The sequence below is a fragment of the Lithobates pipiens genome, unplaced genomic scaffold (assembly GCF_037356315.1).
Source record: "Lithobates pipiens isolate NorthernLeopardFrog02 unplaced genomic scaffold, aLitPip1_a1.2 Scaffold_8, whole genome shotgun sequence".
Lineage (NCBI taxonomy): Eukaryota > Metazoa > Chordata > Amphibia > Anura > Ranidae > Lithobates > Lithobates pipiens.
Window position 1 is genome coordinate 243,047,259 of NW_027507903.1, and position 22,244 is coordinate 243,069,502.

At 43.5% G+C, this 22,244-nt stretch overlaps 1 protein-coding gene across 3 annotated transcripts in view; it reads right to left on the reverse strand.

Annotated features, from left to right (window-relative positions):
- The window catches only part of MYRFL (myelin regulatory factor like), a 237,798-nt gene extending 222,565 nt beyond the window's left edge, over positions 1-15,233 (reverse strand). For 2 of the 3 annotated variants that reach the window (XM_077468900.1, XM_077468899.1), the window contains exon 1: positions 14,888-15,233. In XM_077468900.1, the coding sequence (XP_077325026.1) occupies positions 14,888-14,942 (55 nt within the window). In that variant the 5' untranslated portion in view covers positions 14,943-15,233. The remainder of the gene's footprint in view (positions 1-14,887) is intronic. The other variant, XM_077468901.1, reaches the window with a different exon arrangement.
- Positions 15,234-22,244: the final 7,011 nt, after the last annotated feature.

Genomic DNA, 22,244 nt, shown 5'->3' on the forward strand with positions numbered 1-22,244 from the left:
CCTGCCCAATGTATTCTGACTGCACTATAAAGTCCTGCGTGCTGTATCTTTGGTGCAGGTGCAGGTTATTGTAAGTCAATGAGAACAAAAAAAGTGCACAAAAAACATATCAGTTTGTACAAGCCCTTATGCTTCCTAAATCACTTTTCCTGCGTTTAGATGATCCTTATTTATAACAAGCTTGCATTGAATGCATTAAGTTAAAAAACCTTCAAACTTTATAAGCCCTTTAATTAGATATTGAGCAGAAGTGGGGGTAAAGTATATGACCTGTGGCGTGATATAGAACCTGGTCATCCACCTTATACACTGCTAAAAAAAGTAACAAATTCCGAACCGCCACTGCACATATACTGCGGCAGGGCAGCCCTGTTGCACGAAACAATGTACCTGCAAGTTGTCTGCGCTCCCTTGTCTGGTGATTGGACACAGCGGGAGCCAATCAGTGGGGCTGTCGGCTGCCAGTCACCCGCGATCATTCTCGGGAATGAGAGAACTCCGATCTGCCTATATAAACAAGGTAGAACATCGCTTGGTCACAGACAAAGAGAGATCTGTGAGTCCTAGTAATCAGGAACAGGGATCTCTCTCTTTGTCCAGTGTTAGCATCCCCCACAGTTAGTAAACACACCCAGGGAACACATTTAATCCTTTAAATGGCCCTGATGTTAACCCCTTCCCAGCCAGTGCCATTTATACAGGGATCGATGCAATTTTTTTTTTAGCACTGATCACTGTATTGGTGTATTGGATTTTTATGTCATACTTACCTGTGAAGCGCTTTTGAGTACATCACGGGACACAGAGTCAGGCTAATATTCATTACCTGCTGGGTTATACTCCATCATTTGGTGAATGGACATTGGTAGACCAAAGGTCTTTAGACAGGAAGTGATCCTTTATATAACCCCTTCCCATACAGGAAGTACTTTAGTTTTGTAGCAAGCACTAAATCCTCAAAAAAGAGGGGAGGGATCTCGGTGTCCCATGATGTATTCAAATAAAAGGATTTTACAGGTAAGTATGAAGTACAAATCCTATTTTCTTTTTCATACATCATGGGACACTTAGGCTAATATTCATTGCCTGCTGGGATGTCCTAGAGCAATAGCCTTGAGGGGAGGGAAACACCCTGCCAAACAATAGCCATCAGAACTTATACGGCAGCCCACAGCACACTGCAGCCGAAAGCCGAATCCTCGGCTGCTCGAACATCCACTTGATAACATTTTGTGAACGTATGCACTGAAGACCAGGTAGCAGCCTTACAAATCTGAGCCACAGATACCTGATGGCGAAAAGCCCAGGTGGTTTCTACACCCCTGGTAGAATGAGCTCTCACCCTAAAGGGAGGAGCTTTATGTTTCCGACCGAAGCTTGAATGACCAATTGGCAATGGAAGCTTTGGAAGCTGACTGCCCCTTCTTGGGTCCTCTTTTTTTTTTTTTTTTTACCAAAAGGTCTTATCCTCGGATCTCTGCAGATCTAGACAGATAAACCTTGACTGCCTGGACAACGTCCAAAGAATGCAGTTGTCTCTCTTCCGTCGAACGAGGCTGAGAGAAAAAAGAAGGCAAAATAATATCCCGATAATAATATCAGCTGGCTGTAGAAAAGAGAGCATTCTCCCAATCACATATTTCCGAGGATGACATTTTCTGGCTTCAGACCAAGCAATATAAGTCTTCCAGACCTTAAGATAAATCTTCTTAGTGACAGCTTTTTTTAGCATTCACTAGAGTAGACACCACTGGTCCCGGGATGCTATGATCATTTAACACCCTGGCTTTAATAGCCATACCATCAAAATTAGAGACTGTAAATTGGGGTGGAATATAGGACCTTGAGACAGTAGAACGGGGCAACGTGGAAGCGTCCATGGCCTGTCTATCGTCAGTCTCACAATCTCTGAACCAGGGCCTTCTGGGCCAAGCTGGTGCCACCAGAATGACTGGAACCCCCACTCTCTGAATCCTGCGCAACAAATGTGGAAGGAGAGGGATCGGAAGGAAAGCATAAACCAGGGAGTAGTGCTCCAATTTCCAAAGGATCTCTTGTTCCAGACACAGACTGCTTGTTGTTAACCCTGGATGCCAGTAGGTTGACCTCTGGCCATCCCCAACATTGGCAAATTTCCCAGCACACCTCTGAGTGTAGGGACCATTACCCCGGTCAGATCTGTTGGAGGCTGAGATAATCTGCCTTCCAGTTCTCTATTCCTGGGATATGGACTGCCGATATCATTGGCACATGTTCCTCTGACCTGAGAGACTGGCATCTAGTTAGTACTCTCCAAGTTACCAGGAGAAAGAATTCTACCTTTTGCAAGTTCTGATCCTGCAACCACCAGGCTTAAGCATGCCTGAGGAGATAAGCACACTGGATAATCCAGGGCTTTTCTTCCTCTGTTCCAAGCCAACAAGATGTCTTGTTGTAAAGTCCTGGAATGGAACTGGGCATAGGGCACTGCCTCGGAGGATTCCATCCTCCCTAGAAGACATATACAGAGCCGACTGGAGGCTTGTCTGGTGCCCCTTATCTGATGCACCTGATCCTTCAGGGCACAGATCCTTACAGGTGGCAAGAATACTCCAAGCCCTTGTACACACGTCGGAGAATCTGTCGGAATGAGTCTTATCGGACCGTGTTGTCAGATAATCCGACTGTGTGTGGTATGCATTGGACTGATTCCGTCCGAATCTCCGTCCGACCCAATTTTCCAACATGTTGGAAATATTTCCCGACCAACTGGGCCAGACGGACCTAATCCGATCATGTGTAGAGCATTTTGATCGGACCAAGTGCCACGCATACTCAGATCAAATTCTTACATCAAAGCTATTGGCTACTAGCCTGAATGTAGTCCCATCGTAACGAAATTACGTCATCACGTTCTGAAAGATCGGATTTTTCGACAACTTGGCCCGACCGTGTGTATGCAACAGTTTCGGACACAATCCGTCGAACTAAATCCGACGGGCAAAATCCGATGGAATTGGTTGGCAAAATCTCTGACCGTGTGTACGTGGGCTTAGACTGTGTTTAGTATCAGACCTAAATATCTTATGCCGCGTACACACGACCAGACTTATGTCCGACAGACTTCCGAAGGAGTTCTGACGGAGTTCTGCCGGAGTTCCAACAGACTTTTCGAATGAGCGGACTTGGCCACACACAATCACACCAAACTCCGACGGATTCGAACGTGATGACGTACGACTGGACTCGAATAAGGAAGTTCATAGCCAGTAGCCAATAGCTGCCCTAGCGTCGGTTTTAGTCCGTCGGAATAGCATACACACGAGCAAATTTTTCGGTAGGAACTGGGTCCGGCGGAGTTCCGTCGGAAAAATGTGAAGAATGTTCCATTTTCTAAAGTCTGTCAGACTTTTGCGAATCAAAAGTCCGTTGCAGCCCACACACGATCGAATAGTCTGACGGAATCATTCCGTCAGACTTTGGATGTTGAAAAGTCCGCTCGTGTGTACGGGGCTTTAGACTTTGAGCTGGTCTTAAGGCTGACTTTTCTATATTTATGATCCAGTCTAAGCTTTTCAAATACCTCACTGTGTATATTATGCTCCATTCTAGAGCCTGTACTAAATGATCTCTGAGCAGGAGGTTGTCCAGATACCCAAGCACCAGGATCCCCTGGGCCCTTAAAAGACCCAGTAGTAGTGCTAGGACCTTTGTGAACACCCGGGAAGCTGTAGTAAGCCCGAAGGGTAGAGACACGAACTGAAAGTGATGTTCCTCTACTGCAAAACGTAGGAACCTCCGATGAAGCTGATGGGTAAGTGTAAGTACACATCCTTTATATCGATGGAGGCTAAAAAGTCTCCCCTCTGGAGTGAGGTTACTACTAAGCGGACAGACTCCATCCAAAAGGACTGCATCAATAGATACTTGTTCAGGGACCTTAGGTCCAAAATGGGCCTTGTGGCTCCATTTGGTTTCTGAAGCGTAAACAGGTTTGAGTAAAACCATGTGCCTCTTTCGAATACAGGAACCTCTACAATCACTCCTTGATGCACTAGATGATGTAGTGCCTGAAACAATAAGTTTCTTTTTGGAGGATCCAAGGGAATACTGGATCTTAAAAACCTCTGAGGGGGAACCCCCCGAAACTCCAGCTTGGAACTGCGAGATATAATTGAGGTGACCCACTCGTCCTGAATTGTAGTTTTCCAAATGTCCGCAAAGTGCAGCAGCCTTCCTCCCACCCAATAGAGTAGGGAGGTCCCCTCAAAAGGAGGGCTTGGTGCTGGGTTTAGAATTATTTTGGACCCAGGGCCTTTTCTGGCCCTAGCTTTGCGGCTTGCCCGTGACCCTAGCGCCATGTTGGCAGCGGAACATCCCTGACACATACATCTGGGTTTTTAAGAGAGGCACGTTTGGTGCTTTTCTTTACAGGAAGTAGAGAACTCTTCCCTCCGGAAATCCTTTGGATATATTTCTCCAAGTGATCACTGAATAAACGTTGCCAATGAAATGGGAAACCTGCCAATAACTTTTTACAAGAAAGCTTGGCTGACCAGTTCTTAAGCAATAAAAGTCTGTGCATATGTACAGACAAGAGAGCCAGACGAGAAACCTGCTGTATTGAATCCTTTAAAGCATCAACAGCAAAACACAGCTCTCGAGGAATATCTGTCTTACTTTCAGGCAGCTCATCCTCCTGGTTAAGCTTGTTCGGCCGTTTGACCTGATCCTTTATAGACTGGCAAATACCAATTGCTGCAACACCTGGCTGAATAGCTGAACTGGTCAAATTAAGGAAGCCTTCAATAATAACTCCAATTTCTTGTCAACAGGGTCTTTCAAGCCCTGTGCGTTCAGAGCCAGATTAACATAGGGGCTATTGGAGCTGCAGCTCCAGGCCCCTTCCTTAAGATAGGCCCAACTCAGTGGAGTCCCTCCAGTCCTGCTCTGTGTGCAGTGTACACATAATTGATATGTAAATTGCAGTGGCATTGATGTGTAAATTACAATGTCCATTGGCGCCATATTACTACCCTACTAATACTACCCAAAGGCACCCTCTTGCTCTCTCGCCCCCTCTTTCTCGCTCTCAACACCTCCCTCTCTTTCTCATTCCTCTCTTCCCTTCTCTCTTTCTTCCCCCTCTTCTCTCTCTCACCCCCCCCCCCCTTTCTCATCCCCACCCCCTTCTCTCTCATACCCTTCCTCTCTCTCACCCCATCCCCCTTCTCTCTTACCCTCCTCTACATTACCCCCTCCCCCTCTCTCTCACCCCCCTTACTTTTTTATTTTTAATTTGTTTTAACCAAAAATTGTTTGTGCTTTCATTTTATTTAATTCCATAAAAAGGCCCATCAAAATCATCAGCACCAGGCCCATGATGCTCTTAATCTGGCCCTGTGTGCGCTACCAGACAAGTTAACTTCTTGTTTAAGGAAGAGACTGCTGCATCTACAGCTGGCATGCTCTATTTTTAAACAAACATTTCATCTATGGGATGTCAGGATATTCCCAATCAGCATACACCGCCTGTTCCAACAGGAGGTGTAGCAGGAAAGTCTTTATGACCTGAAAAGGTCTGAGAGATCCCAAAGAGGACCAGGGGGGCTCAGTCACCTCTGCAAGAGGCAACTTAAAGGCAGAATGAAGGCTACGGTACATGTGCGGTGAAGCCTTGCATGCCATGGCCACATAATAAACCAACTGCTGAGCCCAGCAGCGCTCTTGCGAACACACGTGCACCATGGCAAACCAAGGCAAAATCGTCGTGCGCCATCATACAGGTAGAAAACAGACAGACACAAGCAAAAATAGGTACACTTTGCAAACACCCACAGCTAGCCCAGAACTCCCCCGTATGGTCACTGCACACAGGTGCCCAGCCTTTAGCTAGCTTGACTGATTGTTACAATCACTGGGACACTCCACAATAATAAAATAAAGGGGTTTCACTTACCCATCCAGGCGCAGGGCCACCTAGAAGCTAAGGGCCCAATCTTCACCCTTCGCGGCGGGTTTACGGTCACTTGAACATTGAAGGACTAGGTACCCTTTCATGATTAGGGTCCACTCCCTTGGACCTGTACAACACCCTGCAGGAAATGCCTTAGTGCTGTAGTGTCCAGGATTTCCACTCCACAGGGTCCAGCACCTGGAGGCCACTTTATAGAAAAAACCTTGCAGGATCTTGAGCCTTCTTTGGGAGGCTCGGGTACCACTTATCTAAGCATAAAAGCCTGTGTCAAATGGATCCGATTGATCAATTCCTTGATTAAATTTTGGAACCGTTTGTGGGACTAGAAACCTGGAGCTCAGAGAGCTCAAACAAACCATGCCATCCACCAGACACTGTTAAAAAACTAAAGTACTACCTGTATGATAGGGGTTATATAGGGGATCACTTGCTGTCTGAAGGCCTTTTCTCTACCAGTGTCCATTCACCTAATGATGGAGTATAACAGCAGGTAATGAATATTAGCCTGACTCTGTGTCCCAAAAGTATCACTATTCTTTCTCATACATGTCACAATTTATCCAACGCAATGTCGTAGTCCTGCTAAAAATCACCGATCACCGGTATTACTAGTTAAAAAAAAAAAAAGTCCCTAAATCTATCCCATAGTTTATATTTGAAAATGTTGGATCGAGGTTAGCTCTATAGGTAAAAAACGTGGTACCAACATCCCAAGACTTTAAAAATATGAAAACAACTTGGAGATACGGGACTTTAAAAGGTACCTAGTAATACAAATATCACATAATAGCCAATTAAAAAAGCTAAAAAAAAATGTATTTATACAAAATTTAAAAGAGTATAATGCCTGCAATCGTGCTTGATAACATAGGCCTATACATACAACCTATTACAGTAAAACAGGGATTACAGCATTCAAATGCATAGACCATTCTGTTCCCATTTTTTTTTTACATGTTTCGTCTATGTGGCTTCTTCAGGAAAGGGGCACAGAGTACTTTTACTGGATATACAGAAAAACATGGCCCACTTTAGATGTATAGGACTAGAAAAAAAAATAAAAAATGAATACATAAAAATGCATAAGAACTCTATTAACACAAATAAAATACAATGAATATTTTTTGCAGATGTGTGACTCCAAACCCCAAATCCCCAGAAAAAAATACTCAATATATATCCCACTGCAAAACATGATATTGGAACTATCTTTGTACTGGATTAAACCCTCATGCCCCCCTTTTTGGAGGTAGCGGGAACATGCAATATCATGTTTTGCAGTGGGATATATATTGAGTATTTTTTTTCTGGGGATTTGGGGTTTGGAGTCACACATCTGCAAAAAATATTCATTGTATTTTGTTTGTGTTAATAGAGTTCTTATGCATTTTTATGTACTAATTTTAGCTTTTCTTTTTAGTCATATACATCTAAAGTGGGCCATATTTTTCTGTATATCCAGTAAAAGTACTGTGTCCCTTTCCTGAAGAAGCCACATAAGCGAACATGTCGAAAAAATGGGAACAGAATGGTCTATGTATTTGAATGCTGTAATCCCTGTTTTACTGTAATAGGTTGCATGTATAGGCCTATATTAGCAGGCACGATTGCAGGCATTATACTCTCTTTTTTTAATTTTGTATAAACATTTTTTTTTTTTTTTGCTGTTTTAATTGGCTATTATGTGATATTTGTATTATTAGGTACCTTTAAAGTCCCGTATCTCCAAGTTGTTTTCATATCTACCCCATAGTTTGTAGAAGTGATAACTTTTGCACAAACCATTTGCTAATTAGAATTTTTTTTTTACCAAAAATATGTAGCAGAATACAAATTGGCCTAAACTGATGAAAAAATTAGATGTTTTACATATTATTGGATGTGTTTTATAGCAGAATGTTAAAAATATATATATTTTTTTTTCAAAATTGTTGCACTTTGTTTATATCGCAAAAGTACAACATTGCACGCACGCGCAATTGTCAGTTAAATAGGAGTGCCGTATTTGCCACATCGTTTGATGGAAATTATAATCAACCTACAGAGGGCTGAATTCATTGACACCCTGAAAATCAAAGTGAAAAAATGATGCAGCAAGCGAGTCCATTTTGCTGAAATTTCATTGCAGCAACTCAAAATGGTACTTAGTAGTTTGGTCCTCACGTGCTTGTATGCATGCCTGACATCATCGGGCATGCTCCTAATGAGATGATGGATGGTGTCTTGTGGTATTTCCTCCCAGATCTGGACCAGGGCATCACTGAGCTCCTGAACAGACTGAGGTGCAACCTAGCGGCATCGGAATGACCGAAGCATAATGCCCCAGAGCAGTGGAGGCCTGTACATATGGGGCGCCGCCCCCCTAATCTATGGGCCTGGTCCCCAATCTACATGCAGGGTGCCAGACGCTTGGATTCCAATGGGATTATTTTTTTGAAGCACATGATTAGAGCCTAAGGCTCCAATTGGCTTTAAAAAAGGGTGGGCTGCCCCCCAAGCCTACCCACTTGTGTGATAATAGCGAATTTATATTCACTACTGTCTTTCTGATTCACCTTCTGGCTAATCAGGAAGCAGCTCCTGAGACCTGATTGGGCAGGGAGACTTAGGACTCGTAATCGCGTCTCAGGACACACTTCCTGTTCAGCCTAGAGGAGAATGGCCCAGCTCTTCATTACCCCTACCTCCTATGTTAAGGTTAGTCTTCACCGTTGCCTTCTATCCGACTAACGGCGGGGGGTCATTGGTGTGCTTGCGGCGATCGCTGCCTTCCCGTCCATCCGGAGGGTGTACGGCGTTCTCCCCCAAATATTTAGCTGCCACTATCCCAGGGGTGTTCTTTTGTATTTAGGTCAGGGAAGCGTGGGGGCCATTTAATGATATCAATTGCTTCATCCTCCGGGAACTGGTCGCATACTCTTGCCGCATGAGGATGGGCACTGTCGTACACCAGGAGAAACTCAGGACACATTGCACCAGCGTAGGGTCTGACAATAGGTCCAAGGATTTCATCCTGATACCCAATGGCAGTTATGGAGGCATTGTCTAGCCTGTAGATGTCTGTGTCCCTCCATGGATATGCCTCCTCAGTGAAAAACAGTCAGAAAAGAGGAGTAGGGAAAAAAATGTCAGTGGCCTCCAGCTGTAAAACTATTCCTGTTTTGGAAGTTGTCTCAATGTTGTCTATCTAGTGCACCTATTGTTAATTTCATTAACACCAAAGCAGCTGAAACTGATTAACAACCCCCTCTGCTATTGAACTTACCAGATCAACATCCCAGGAGTTGAACTGGCTTGGTGCTATACTCTGATTAAAAAGTGTTCCTTTAATTTTTTTTGGAGCAGTGTATAAAGCTTTGAGTGGTTGAATCTTAGCGTCAAGTTTAAAAAGTATACACTGTGCAAGTGAATATACTTTAAAACACACTTCCCATTTCCTGATGGTTATAAAATATAAATGCATACTGTTTAGAATACATATAAATTGTGTAAAGCAAGTAACTAGGTCTCCAATTTGCTGTGGGACTAAAGAAAATGATACAGGGCAAGTGCCTTACCTGTCCATGGCACTAGTACCTATATAGGGTCAAAGCTTCGCCCGTCACAGTACGCATACCCCTAGAGGGATCTTCAGGGTCTGGGTTTTGTAGGGATGGACTACGGCCCTGAACCTGTATAGCACACTGCAGCTATGGACATGGCCAAGTGCCAAGGTGAGTGCTCATGTTGGAACTTGAGCCTGAAGCAACCTTACAGGCCCCCATGGCAAGGGCTCCCAAGGTTTTACTGAGGTTGAATGAACGACTCCTATTGTATTAGAAGACAGTGAATTCAGTTGACGACCGTTACTGAAGAGTTAACTGAACTAGTTAAGCTAAAAGTAATTTTGCCATGAGGGAGAGGTCTATTATCTTCAGACACTAGCAAGAAATGAGGACTCACAGAGTGGGAGTATATGGTGATGCACAGGAGGCATGTACTAAAAAGCTTTGCCAGTGTCCACTCACCTGAAGGTACTAGCCTATAATGTAGGTACTTTTTATAATGTAACAAGAAAGGTTCTGGTGAAGTACTGTGAAGAGATGTGGTCTAGCCAGGTATCATCCCAATAATAGCATAGTCAAACGGCAAAATGTAGTGGGACTTTAGTTATACTTTAGGCGACCATCAAATATCAAAATCCAGAAAGTATAAAAGATAAATTGAATTAACGAATAGTTAAACAGCATCATAAAAACTTGTGATACAGCAATTCATTACAATATCAATGTATGTCTTTGAGATAAGAGGGTCTACGCTTCCTCAGAATCAATACAATCAAGGTTAACAACATTCATAAAAACTAGTACCCGGGGAAGCTGGGGAGGAAGCATCCAGAAAAAAAAAAAAAAAAAAAAAGAAAAAAGGAGTAGAGGTATCATCCTATTGGAGCAATAAGTGTGTGGGCTCTTGGGAGGAACACATCCAGATCAGCCAGTGGTCTGGATTTGTTCCTCCTCCTTCCCAGGATGACCATGTGAAGGAATCTATCAGCACATACAAGCCACAAGCAGAGAGCCCAGGGTCATAAAATCAATCCATCCCAGCAGACTGCCGACTGTCTGTGGAAGATGTAATACCACATGTGGTATGTGTGCAGCAACTGTAAGACTCATTCCCACACACACCCTGTGTAACTTTGGTTAGATATGGCTATGCAGAGCAAGTTTAACTAAGCTTTCCACATGTGCCTTTTTGGCATGTAAATGCTTGCAATAGTCATATATGAAATGTAAACAAATGCAAAATTATGCTTAAACATCTCATATAAAAAAAGTTCCATATGCATTAAAGACTAAAACAGTAGTAAACAAAGATAAAACTGATGGGAGGCCACAAAACCAAAAACTTTAACTCCTTCATTCTGCATCTAGTTGAAGTTATAGGTAGATAATGCGACTGCTCTAACTACACATTCAGAATGAGAACTAGCCTTGACCTCCATAACCAAGCCTCCCACCTACGTAAACAGGTGCCTGCTCTAAGTAGATTGTACAAAGTTCGGTGGAAAGACGTTTAAAGCCTCACAAGGATTAGAGACAGAGAAAATGAAATTTCATAATATTATAGCTGGATTTGTACAATAACTTTTTGGAACACAGAGTATTAAAATATAGAGCTCTGCAGCAAAATAATAATTACTTAATATTAGGGGAAGGAAGTAATGGGATTTTTATATTCACCGTAAAATCAATTTCTCTGAGTTAAATCAGCGCCTCCTTAATCTTGACCATTGGGTTATATCGCCACTGTAGGACTAAGCAGAACAAAACACCTGGCTATGCCCATGCAGCTCATGGGCATAGGGAGGGGGTTACATACTGACTGAGGACAGCCCATGTTGTTACTATGGAAACAAACTCTTCCCTTTGTGGGTGTTTTAGCACAAATGTACCGTATATGATGTAAAAACAAAATGAATATATTACAATTTTCTATCAGGAATCATTTTAATTATAATAGTTAAAATGTTTACATGTTTATTTTGCTTTTTATTAATGGAAAAAATTCAGCACAAGTATTATTGTATTGCTTTAGGAAAAAAAATATTATATTATATTATGCGGCAACATGGCTTGGCTGTGCGAATCGCCATCGTTACGTCGCTTCCATATTTGGCCACACACGCCCCCTGCTTGCCCACTGAGCCGATGCGAGTGCCCGGCAGTAGCGATCACCGCCAGGCTCCCGTGATTTCTTGGGGCACACTGTTAACCTGGGATTTGTGTGTGTGAACAGTTTCCAGTTCTCTGAGGGGAGAAGAGGCAGATCGTCTGTTCATACATAGTATTTACAGCGATCTGTCATCTCCCCTACACAGTCCCCTCCCCCCTTCAGTTATAAAATACACTAGGGAACACAATTAACCCCCTTCCTTGCCAGTGACATTTATACAGTAATAAAAGCATTTTTAAATGGTCCCAAAAATGTGTCAAAATTGTCCGATGTGTCCGCCATGTCGCAGTCCCAATAAAATTCGTAGCTCGCTGCCATTACTAGTAAAAAAAAAAAATGCCATAAAACTATCCCCTATTTCGTAGATGCTATAATTTTTGTGCAAGCCAATCCATATACGCTTATTGGGATTTTTTTTTACCACAAATATGTAAAAGAAAACATATCGGCCTAAACTGAGGAAAAAAAACATTTTTTTAATATATTTTTGGGGGATATTTATTATAGCAAAAAGTTAAAAATATTGCATTTTTTTTTTTCAAAATTGTTGCTTTTTTTGTTTATAGCGCAAAAAAAAAATAAAAAACAGAGTTGATCAAATACCACCAAAAGAAAGCTCTATTTGTGAAAAAGGGACATCAATTTTGTTTGGGTGCAACATCCCACGACCGCGCAATTGTCAGTTAAAACGGCGCAGTGTCGAATCTCATAAAGTGCTCTGGTCAGGAAGGGGGTGAAATATTACGGGGTTGAAGCGGTTAAAGCACACAGAGCATTTTACAGTATCTCACAAAAGTGAGTACACCCCTCACATTTTTATAAATATTTTATTATATCTTTTCATGTGACAACACTGAAGAAATGACACTTTGCTACAAAGTAGTGAGTGTACAGCTTTTATAAACAGTGTAAATTTGCCGTCCCCTCAAAATATATCAACACACTGCCATGTCTAAACCACTGGCAACAAAAGTGAGTACACCCCTAAGTGAAAATGTCCAAATTGGGCCCAAAGTGTCAATATTTTGTGTGGCCACCATTATTTTCCAGCACTGCCTTAACCCCCTTGGACATGGAGTTCACGAGAGCTTCACAGGTTGCCACTGGTGTCCTCTTCCACTTCATGAGAACATCCATTTTGAGGATGCCCCACAGATGCTCAATAGAGTTTAGGTCTGGAGACTTGCTTGGCCAGTCTATGACCTTTACCCTCAGCTTCTTTAGCAAGGCAGTGGTCGTATTAGAGGTGTGTTTGGGGTCGTTATGTTGGAATACTGCCCTGCGACCTAGTCTCCAAAGGGAGGGCATCATGCTCTGCTTCAGTATGTCACAGTACATGTTGCCATTCACGATTCCCTCAATGAACTGTATCTCCCCAGTGCCGGCAGCAGGAATGCAGCCTCAGACTATGACACTCCCACCACCATGCTTTACTGTAGGCAAGACACACATGTCTTTGTACGCCTCTCCTGGTTGCCGCCACACATGCTTGACACCATCTGAAACAAATAAGTTTATCTTGGCCTCATCAGACTACAGGACGTGTCTCCAATAATCCATGTCCTTAGTATGCTTGTCTTTGGCAACCTCTGCAGCAATGCTGGCAGAACGCCTATGTCTGTCTATCTCCAATATGAAGCTGAGCATGTGCACTCAACTTCTTTGGTTGACCATGGCAAGGCCTGTTAAACCATTGTATGCTCTTGGCCACCGTGCTGCAGCTCAGTTTCAGGGTCTTGGCAATCTTGTTATAGCCTAGGCCAGTGATGGCGAACCTTGGCACCCCAGATGTTTTGGAACTACATTTCCCATGATGCTCATGCACTCTGCAGTGTAGTCGAGCATCATGGGAAATGTAGTTCCAAAACATCTGGGGTGCCAAGGTTCGCCAATACTGGCCTAGGCCATCTTTATGTAGAACATTTTTTTTTCAGATCCTCAGTGACCATTATGAGAGAGTGAGAGCCATAACACCAAATTTAACGCACCTGCTTCCCATTCACAACTGACACCTTGTAATAGTAACGAATCACATGACACTAGGGAGGGAAAATGGCTAATTGGGCCCAAATCGTTGCCAACGGTTTAGATATTAATAGCTGTGTTGAGTTATGTTAAGGGAAAAGCAAATTTACACTGTTATACAAGCTGTACACTCACTACTTTACTTTGTAGCAAAGTTTAATTTCTTCAGTGTCACATGAAAATATATAATAAAATATTTACAAAACTGTGAGGGGTGTACTCACTTTTGTGAGATACTGTATATTTGCAGGAGTTTGAGAATGTCTACACATGAATAGCATGAACTTCTGAAAACGCTAGTTGTCTGATTGTAAAACTGTGCCATTTAAAAAAGCACTCTCCGGTGATGTCAGCACTTTTGATCTGGATACTTGTTTTGGGTCAATTACGAAGATTTTTTAAAGCTGAACTCCAGTAAATTAGTTATTTTACCTACCAAAAGGGTTAGTTGTTTGTCATCCAGTTCTGAGATTTATGCTACTCTGCCATGTCCGACAGGGCAGGATAGCTGATTGGAAAGTAAAGGAAAACAGCAGACCGATGAGCTTAGTCCTCTGTCACTCTGCGCTCTCCACCTACCAGCATATTGCTTGTTAGCACATGAGCACGATTGACTGGATGAAGCTCCCTTTCCCAGTCTAAGCTCTGCTGTACAGGTGAGTGCACAAGGCTGATACTAGGTCAGATCAATTAATCAATATATAACTGCATTCAGTGTTTTATATATGTCTGAAGTGCAGCTTTAAATGTTCAATTGTTCCATAAAGGTATATAATATCCAAGTTCATCATCTACTGATCTCCCAGAATTATCAATTTTGCTTAGAGAGCAGAACCATGTATCAAGTCAAAATTGGGACCTTGTATACAAATACTTACTCTGGAAAAAAATATTTTAACAATTTACTAGGCAGGGACTGATCTGTAAAGTACAGTTACCAAAAGCACACAAAAGGAAAAAAAATCCTTCAATTTGTCTGACTACAGCAAACCATTGACTGATCAATAAATTGTTATTTATATAGGGTTTAAGTAAATGCCATTATTAAATAAATAAGCAAGGTTGCATTTTTATAGGTCCAATTAAACACAAAACAGATATTGTTAACTCCATCTGAAAATCTTCTAAGACAGCAATTACTGGGCTAGAACAGAAAACGCTGAAAGCAAATTTTCCACTTTAAATTTTTACCTTCAAAGAACTGTTGCAATGCTTCATTTTCACCTAGTACATCCAGCTGATCCATATCGGTGTCCTGAAGATTCTTGACAAGTATTTCAAGGAGACAATGTGATGTGTTAAAGATCTAGGCCATACTTCCGAAGTGCAACTACCGTATGCACAATCATGTCACTGTGTTGTAGAGCAGATAAACTGCTGAAGACCGGGTCATGTACACAACTTGTTACCTGTAGGCATTCATCGTTTACAAATTTCAATCAAATTTCTTTTAAGGTGAGGAGTCGTATATTTCACCGAGAACAGCAAATTACACTATATCCATCCCTTCCTGGTTTAAGGACCTTTAGCCTGTGTGCTCTGAACGGCACATGCGTAGAAAGCAAAGTAATAACCATTAATTCTTATCTAACATTTGTCCTTCCATGCAGCAAAACAATTTTTACAATGTATGCTATCAAGAATTATAATACGCCTCCTCAAGTATTGGCTGGATAGCACTAAAAGAGTTTACTACATCAGCATAAGCCATACAATTCTCTACTGATCTGTCAAAAATTTTCATTGGATGTGGAGGCATGTGACACTGCATCTGGCCAAACATACGAATTCCAACTCTAATGTAATTTACATGATTTATAGATGCTTCACCAACATTCAGAAGTGAAAACAAGCAGAATGCACCAGCAGCTATATTGTATGTATACAAAAAGTATAACCAGATAGCAAGCATAGCAGCTGTGTAGTTATATGTGATACTAACATACATAAAACAAAAATAGCATAAGCTGCAACATGTACATACATGCTGTATACTGTATGTGCAAACTGTAGTAATCCTAAAAGTTGACCCATATCTTATGCCTTTTCCTTTACTAAATTGGTTGATTGGTTAATGGCTTACCAATATACTACTCTTAGATGTCTCAATGCATCCTCTTAATAGTTCAAGTTGTACATTGTATCTCTTAATTCAGTTTCTTCCCAGTATAGTTTAATATGGTCAATCTCCTTTGTCATGGACACTTTGTTCATCTAGTGTTTTTCTCTATTGGTTCGTAATCTGTGTGATCAACAATGCCTAGCCAAGGCCTCTACATTTTCCTTCTTGCCTGTAGCAGCAGTGGCATTATTGACCAGAAGCATGTTCTATTTCCTTTAACTTTTCTAATTAAAAATGCGTGTTGCAAAAGGCAAAACCTATTTGCACATATTTATGTTTTCTTTCTGATCCCTTTGCGATTACCAGAGTACTAATATTAATTATGGCTGGCAATAAAGTAACCATGCTTAGAATTTGATTAATAATTAGACATGGCATAGTAATACCTACAACAAAGACGTTTTGATAGAATCTTACAGGCACAGGCTAAATTGCTAAAGGGAGCAGAAGGTACAAATCTAGCCCTTTATATGTTATATACCGTAAAACCTAGTGGAAAACATGCTCTTGTGTGTCCATAATATTTAATTGTGTAACAGAAATAAAACCCCTCCTAATAACTTAAAAATACTTATATTTACTTTTTTATGGAGCCAGAATTAATTGGGGGCATATTTCTATTACATATATCAAGCCCTGTTTTGCTAGCAGCAGGCCTGACTGTTGACTGGTACCATGCCAGTCATACGATAAATTCATAGCATTATCACAGCTCTAGACAGTTGAACATGCAGTATTTAATATAATCAAATGATTTCTTGTTTTCGGATTCTGTAGTAGTATTCAAAAACATGTACCAAAGATGCAGACTATTAAAACATTCAGTAAGGCAATACCATTGGCAAAAAACTTTAGCAACCAGATTTTTTTTTTTATGCAATTGATTTTAAGAAGTGCTATTTTTATATAAACTGGTCTACGAAAAAATACAACTGCATTTTAAAGAGACATGAGCACCTTCTGTGCACAGCAAATAGGATTTTGTACTCTTGGTAAAATCCTTTTCTTCATACCTATTGAGGAGCACACAAATTCAGATACTGTTGTATTTTACTGCTGTCTACAGAAGGATTGGGCACCAGTACACAAAAATTGTTGTAGACCAGCTTTAGGTTAATTCTTCTCCTGCCTAGTATGCCTAATTTGCCATTCATTCTTAACATACGGTGATTGGAATTGTGGAACTTGGATGGATAGTAATATGCACATATATTATATGGACATTGTGATATTAAGGACATATTTGGAGCTATTTATATTTTTTTGATTTGATTGTTTTTTGGGAATAGCGCATATCTTTATATAAGGTTGGTGACCTCTTACTTTAGTTTTTACATTCTCTCCTACCCCCAGAAATATCACTTGGGCCTTGAGCTTGCCTAACCCTGAGTATAAGCAGTACTAAGAAGTTCCTGATTTCCCAAGTTCAACAAAGTATCAACAGCCATGGTGCGAGGAGAGAGCATGCTAACAGGTTCACCAAGAACACACACCCCGATTAGGGGCAGAACCAAGAAAAATCTGCAGGAAAGCCTACAAGACTCGTGACAAGTCAGTGAGACATTTGTCTCAGAAGTGATTATTTCTGCCTGCCTACACAAAGGGAAGAAATAACCTCAATCCCCTGGAGGCTGATGGATCACGCCATGGATGAATGGGTCTATACCAGTGATGGCGAACCTTGGCACTCCAGATGTTTTGGAACTACATTTCTCATGATGCTCATGCACTCTGCAGTGTAGTGGAGCATCATGGGAGATGTAGTTCCAAAACATCTGGGGTGCCAAGGTTCGCCATCACTGGTCTATACAGACAGAGCTATTGGTCTGCACAGAACACAGAGGTTACAGAGTGGGGGTAGAAAAGGACCTGGAAAAAACAGGAGAGGGAGTCCACCCTAAGAGAGGGCTCCCCCAAAACCCTACGCTCCTGCAATGGAGGAGGAGTTGACTCCCTGCCTGATGGCCATGGATATAAAAGGACAAAGGATGTTGACCCTTTTAGTGAGGGTTTAAACTGAATCACTTCATCCAATGGGGATAAAAAGGTGAAGACACTGGAAGCCAGTGAAGCCTGACAATGGTTTTATGTTGACTACGTTGGGTCCTTCACAAAGGCGCTGACTACACGTATACATAAAACTGACTAACTGGCAGGCTGTCTGAGCATCCCACAATGAAGATGCCAGTAAAAAGCATTAGACTGAACACAAGGTCCATTACTTTGTGAAGCAGTATAATCTGTGAAATAATTTTTTTCAATGAAGGGAACGAAAAAGAGGGCATGTCCTTATTGGGCCTTTTGTACTGCTGTTCTGCCTGAAGACTCGAACCAATTAACAATTGCAGGACTGAGAGTTCAAAAACAGGAAGACAACAAGCATCCCTGAAAAAAGGATTGACAGGATTGAGCAGCCGGCACACATGCCTGGGACATACATCATTACAGGTAAGGTAATGAACTAAAGCTGTAGAGAATTGTATTTTTTTTTTTAGTAAACATCGGCTTCAAAGTAGAACTGAACTCTATCTTTTACAGCCAAGGAAGATGCCATCTTAGTCTTTGTTTGATCTGCAGCTGCCATGGTGCTGCACATGTGATCAGTTATGACACCAGCCATATCATTGCTTGACAGTTCGGTTGAGACCCGGGCAAATGTCACAGTTATTCATGGCATGGCTTGAATATAACCATTTTCAGAAACTGTTAAACCAAAAGGATTTAAAGGAGCAGTATAGCCAAAGCTTATTTAGCTGTACTTCTCCTACGTATCACAGGAGTGCAATTAGTTTTATACTCCTGTCATCAAATTTCACCAATGTCAGTCCAGGCACCGCGTCATCCCAACCATGGAGTCTGGATCCGCCAGCTGCCTGGACTGACACCTGGCTCAGCCAGTCCCTGAGAGCCTGGGATGACCCTTCTGCCCCCCTCCACATCTCAGCACTGCAATGAGCCAGAAGGGAGAAGAGAAGAGAGCTGCGACTGACTTTCTACAGCTCTCTGCTCACAGAGCTCTGAAAAATTAGTGATCAGTGGTATTCGATCGCTCGGTTCTCAATGAAGAGGCATTGGGGGGACAAATGCAGCATTGGACCGATGCTGTATCCACCCAAGAAAGTATGATGGGGTGGGGGGGGATTCCTTTACTTCTCTTTTAACTCTGCTTTAAGATGGGTCACTGATGGATCCACAGTGGGAAAAGACCACTGTTTACCAAATTACCTGTGGGGCCCAAGACCCTGTGTGTCACGTCCATTATGCATAGAATACCTTAAAGATTGGGATTAATTGAAATGTCTTTGCAGCTGTAGACCCAAGGCTTAAGACAGCAGGTTGATTGCCCACATGCAGGGTAGTATACATTGTAAAAATAAGATCATAAACAATTCTTTGCAACTCTGAGATGATAGCAGGAGACTGCAGTGCCTTAAATACAATGTATGACCCTGGAGAGACTGTAACAAGGACCATTTGTTCTACCTAACCTAAATGCTAGAGAGGTTCAGAAAAACTTTGAGGGATGGAGCTGAAGTTTCTTTAGATAAATGTCCACAAAGAGAAGAGCCTATATGGCCAAAAAGGCCAGAGGGAAACTGAAGGTTCTTGATGACAAGGTAAAAGATTCTGCCTCAACAGACAGAACAAATATGACTTATGTAGCAAGCTCTCTGGCCTTGTCCAGTCTAATGAGGACCTCCAAACCCAAAGATAGCTGACATCCCTTAATATGTAGTGGGTTGGGAGGCATAGTGGGTGCAAAGATGGTGAGTCATTGGGCGCCAGACACTTCTTGGATGTAAAAGGGGTTTTATTTATTTTTTGACGGTCCTTTTTGTATTTTTCGGTGAAAGAGGGTTTGGGCCAGGACACCCCTTAAGTAGTTATAGATTCAATTGGCAGACTTCGAGACTTCAATAGGAAGACAGCCATGCAGGGAAACGCCCCAGTAAGGCGCCACATCTGCACATGCAGAAATGCTATCTCCTATGGTAACAGTCTAACAGTTCCTAACTCAAATGTAACAGTCCTTTCAGCTCTACTACAAATGCCTCTTGTAGATTTGCAACACTGAGCTCCCGGTCTCTCACTAGACCCTCTGATTCACTGACTCAGAATACCTTGAGCTCCTCCAAGGTTTGCGGTGGTACACCCCCTCAAGCGTCACCCACGCTTAACTGCTGGGTGCCTAGCTTGGCACTTCAGACACTGCTCAAGCTTCAGCCCTGCTAACCAGCAAGGTCCCTGGCTTGACTCACAAGGCTGCTCTGCAAGAATCTCCTCCGTGGGTTGGGTTCCTGACTTGATTACTGCCTGAAGTTTCCCCGATTTTCCACCGTGCCCATTCGGTGAGAATGTGGTTCTGGTACTTTCTTCAGTTAACACACACACACATAAGTGTTAGAAATGTATACATAAATGTTCCTACATAGTAAATATTTTAACCGCTTCCCACCCGCCCTATGGCCGAATGACGGCCTTAGAGCGGGCGGCTTCCTTCGCCTGGCCGTCCCTGGACGGCCTGGTGTTTACTTCCGCAATGCGCGCCGCCGGGGGCGCGCATCGCGGAAGTATTGTATTTGCCGTGTCTCCCGGAGACAGGCGAATACAGATCGCCGTGAACGGCCAATCAAAGCGGCCGTTCACAGCGCGATCGCACCTGCCAATGGGAGATGATCTCATATGTAAACATATGAGATCATCTCCCATTGCCGTGTCTCTCCCTCCTCACACAGAGACAGCGTGTGAGGAGGGAGAGCGATCTGTCAGCCCCAGTGCCAGCCCCAGTGTCAGCCCCAGTGCCTGTGTCAGCCCCAGTGCCTGTGTCAGCCCCAGTGCCATCTGTCAGCCCCAGTGCCATCTGTCAGCCCCAGTGCCAGTGCCATCTGTCAGCCCAGTGCCATCTGTCAGCCCAGTGCCATCTGTCAGCCCAGTGCCATCTGTCAGCCCAGTGCCATCTGCCAGTAGTGCCAGTGCCCCCAGTGCTGTCAGCCCCAGTGCCGCCCGCCAGCCCCAGTGCCGCCCGCCACCCCCAGTGCCGTCAGCCCCAGTGCCGTCAGCCCCAGTGCCATCAGTGCCGTCAGCCCCAGTGCCGCCAGCCCCAGTGCCGCCAGTGCCGTCAGCCCCAGTGCCGCCAGTGCCGTCAGCCCCAGTGCCGCCAGTGCCGTCAGCCCCAGTGCCACCTGCCAGCACCAGTGCCACCTGCCAGTGCCATCCGTCAGCCCCAGTGCCATCAGCCCCAGTGCCGTCAGCCCCAGTGCCATCAGTGCCGCCAGTGCCACCTGCCAGTGCCACCTGCCAGCGCCAGTGCCACCTGCCAGTGCCACCTGCCAGCGACAGTACCATCCGTCAGCCCCAGTGCCAGTGCTGCCAGTGCCACCTGCCACCACCAGTGCCAGTGCCGCCAGTGCCACCTGCCAGCGCCAGTGCCACCTGCCAGGGCCAGTGCCACCTGCCCGTGCCAGTGCCATCCGTCAGCCCCAGTGCCGCCAGCCCCAGTGCTGCCAGCCCCAGTGCCACCTGCCAGCGCCAGTGCCACCTGCCAGTGCCACATGCCAGCGCCAGTGCCATCCGTCAGCCCCAGTGCCGCCAGCCCCAGTGCCACCTGCCAGCCGCAGTGCCATCTGCCAGCCCTATTTACCAGAGCAACTAGCCAGAGCAAATAGCCAGCACCATCTGCCAGTGCCAGCCCCATCTGCCAGCCCCATCTGCCTCCAGTGCCATCTGTCAGTGCCACGTGTCGTCAGTGCCACGTGGAGTCACTTTGTGGGCATTTCCATTGTCCTGGTGCTCCAGGGCCTTCAAAACTAATAGGTGGTTGAGAAATAAGATGTGTAATTTATGCTCCTAGAACGCCTGATGGTGCTATTTCAATATTGGGCCTCTGTATGTGGTCAGGCTGTGTAAAAGTCTCACACATTTGGTATCGTTATACTCAGGAGGAGTAGCAAGAACGTATTTTGGGGTGTCATTTTTTGCTATGTACATGCTATGTGTTGGAAATATCTTATAAATGGACAACTTTGCGTAAAAAAAATGCGTTTTCATTTTTTTTCCACATTTTCCCAAAACTTCTGGAAAAAAAATGAACCATTCAAACGACTCATTATGCCTCATAGATTATACGTTGGGGTGTTAGCTTTCCAAAATGGGGTCACTTTGTGGGCATTTCCATTGTCCTGGTGCTCCAGGGCCTTCAAAACTGTAATAGGTGGTTGAGAAATGAAATGTGTAATTTATGCTCCTAGAACGCCTGATGGTGCTATTTCAATATTGGGCCTCTGTATGTGGCCAGGCTGTGTAAAAGTCTCACACATTTGGTATCGTAATACTCAGAAGGAGTAGCAGAACGTATTTTGGGGTGTCATTTGTGGTATACACATGCCATGTGAGAGAAATAACCTATTACATTGAAAATTTTGTGAG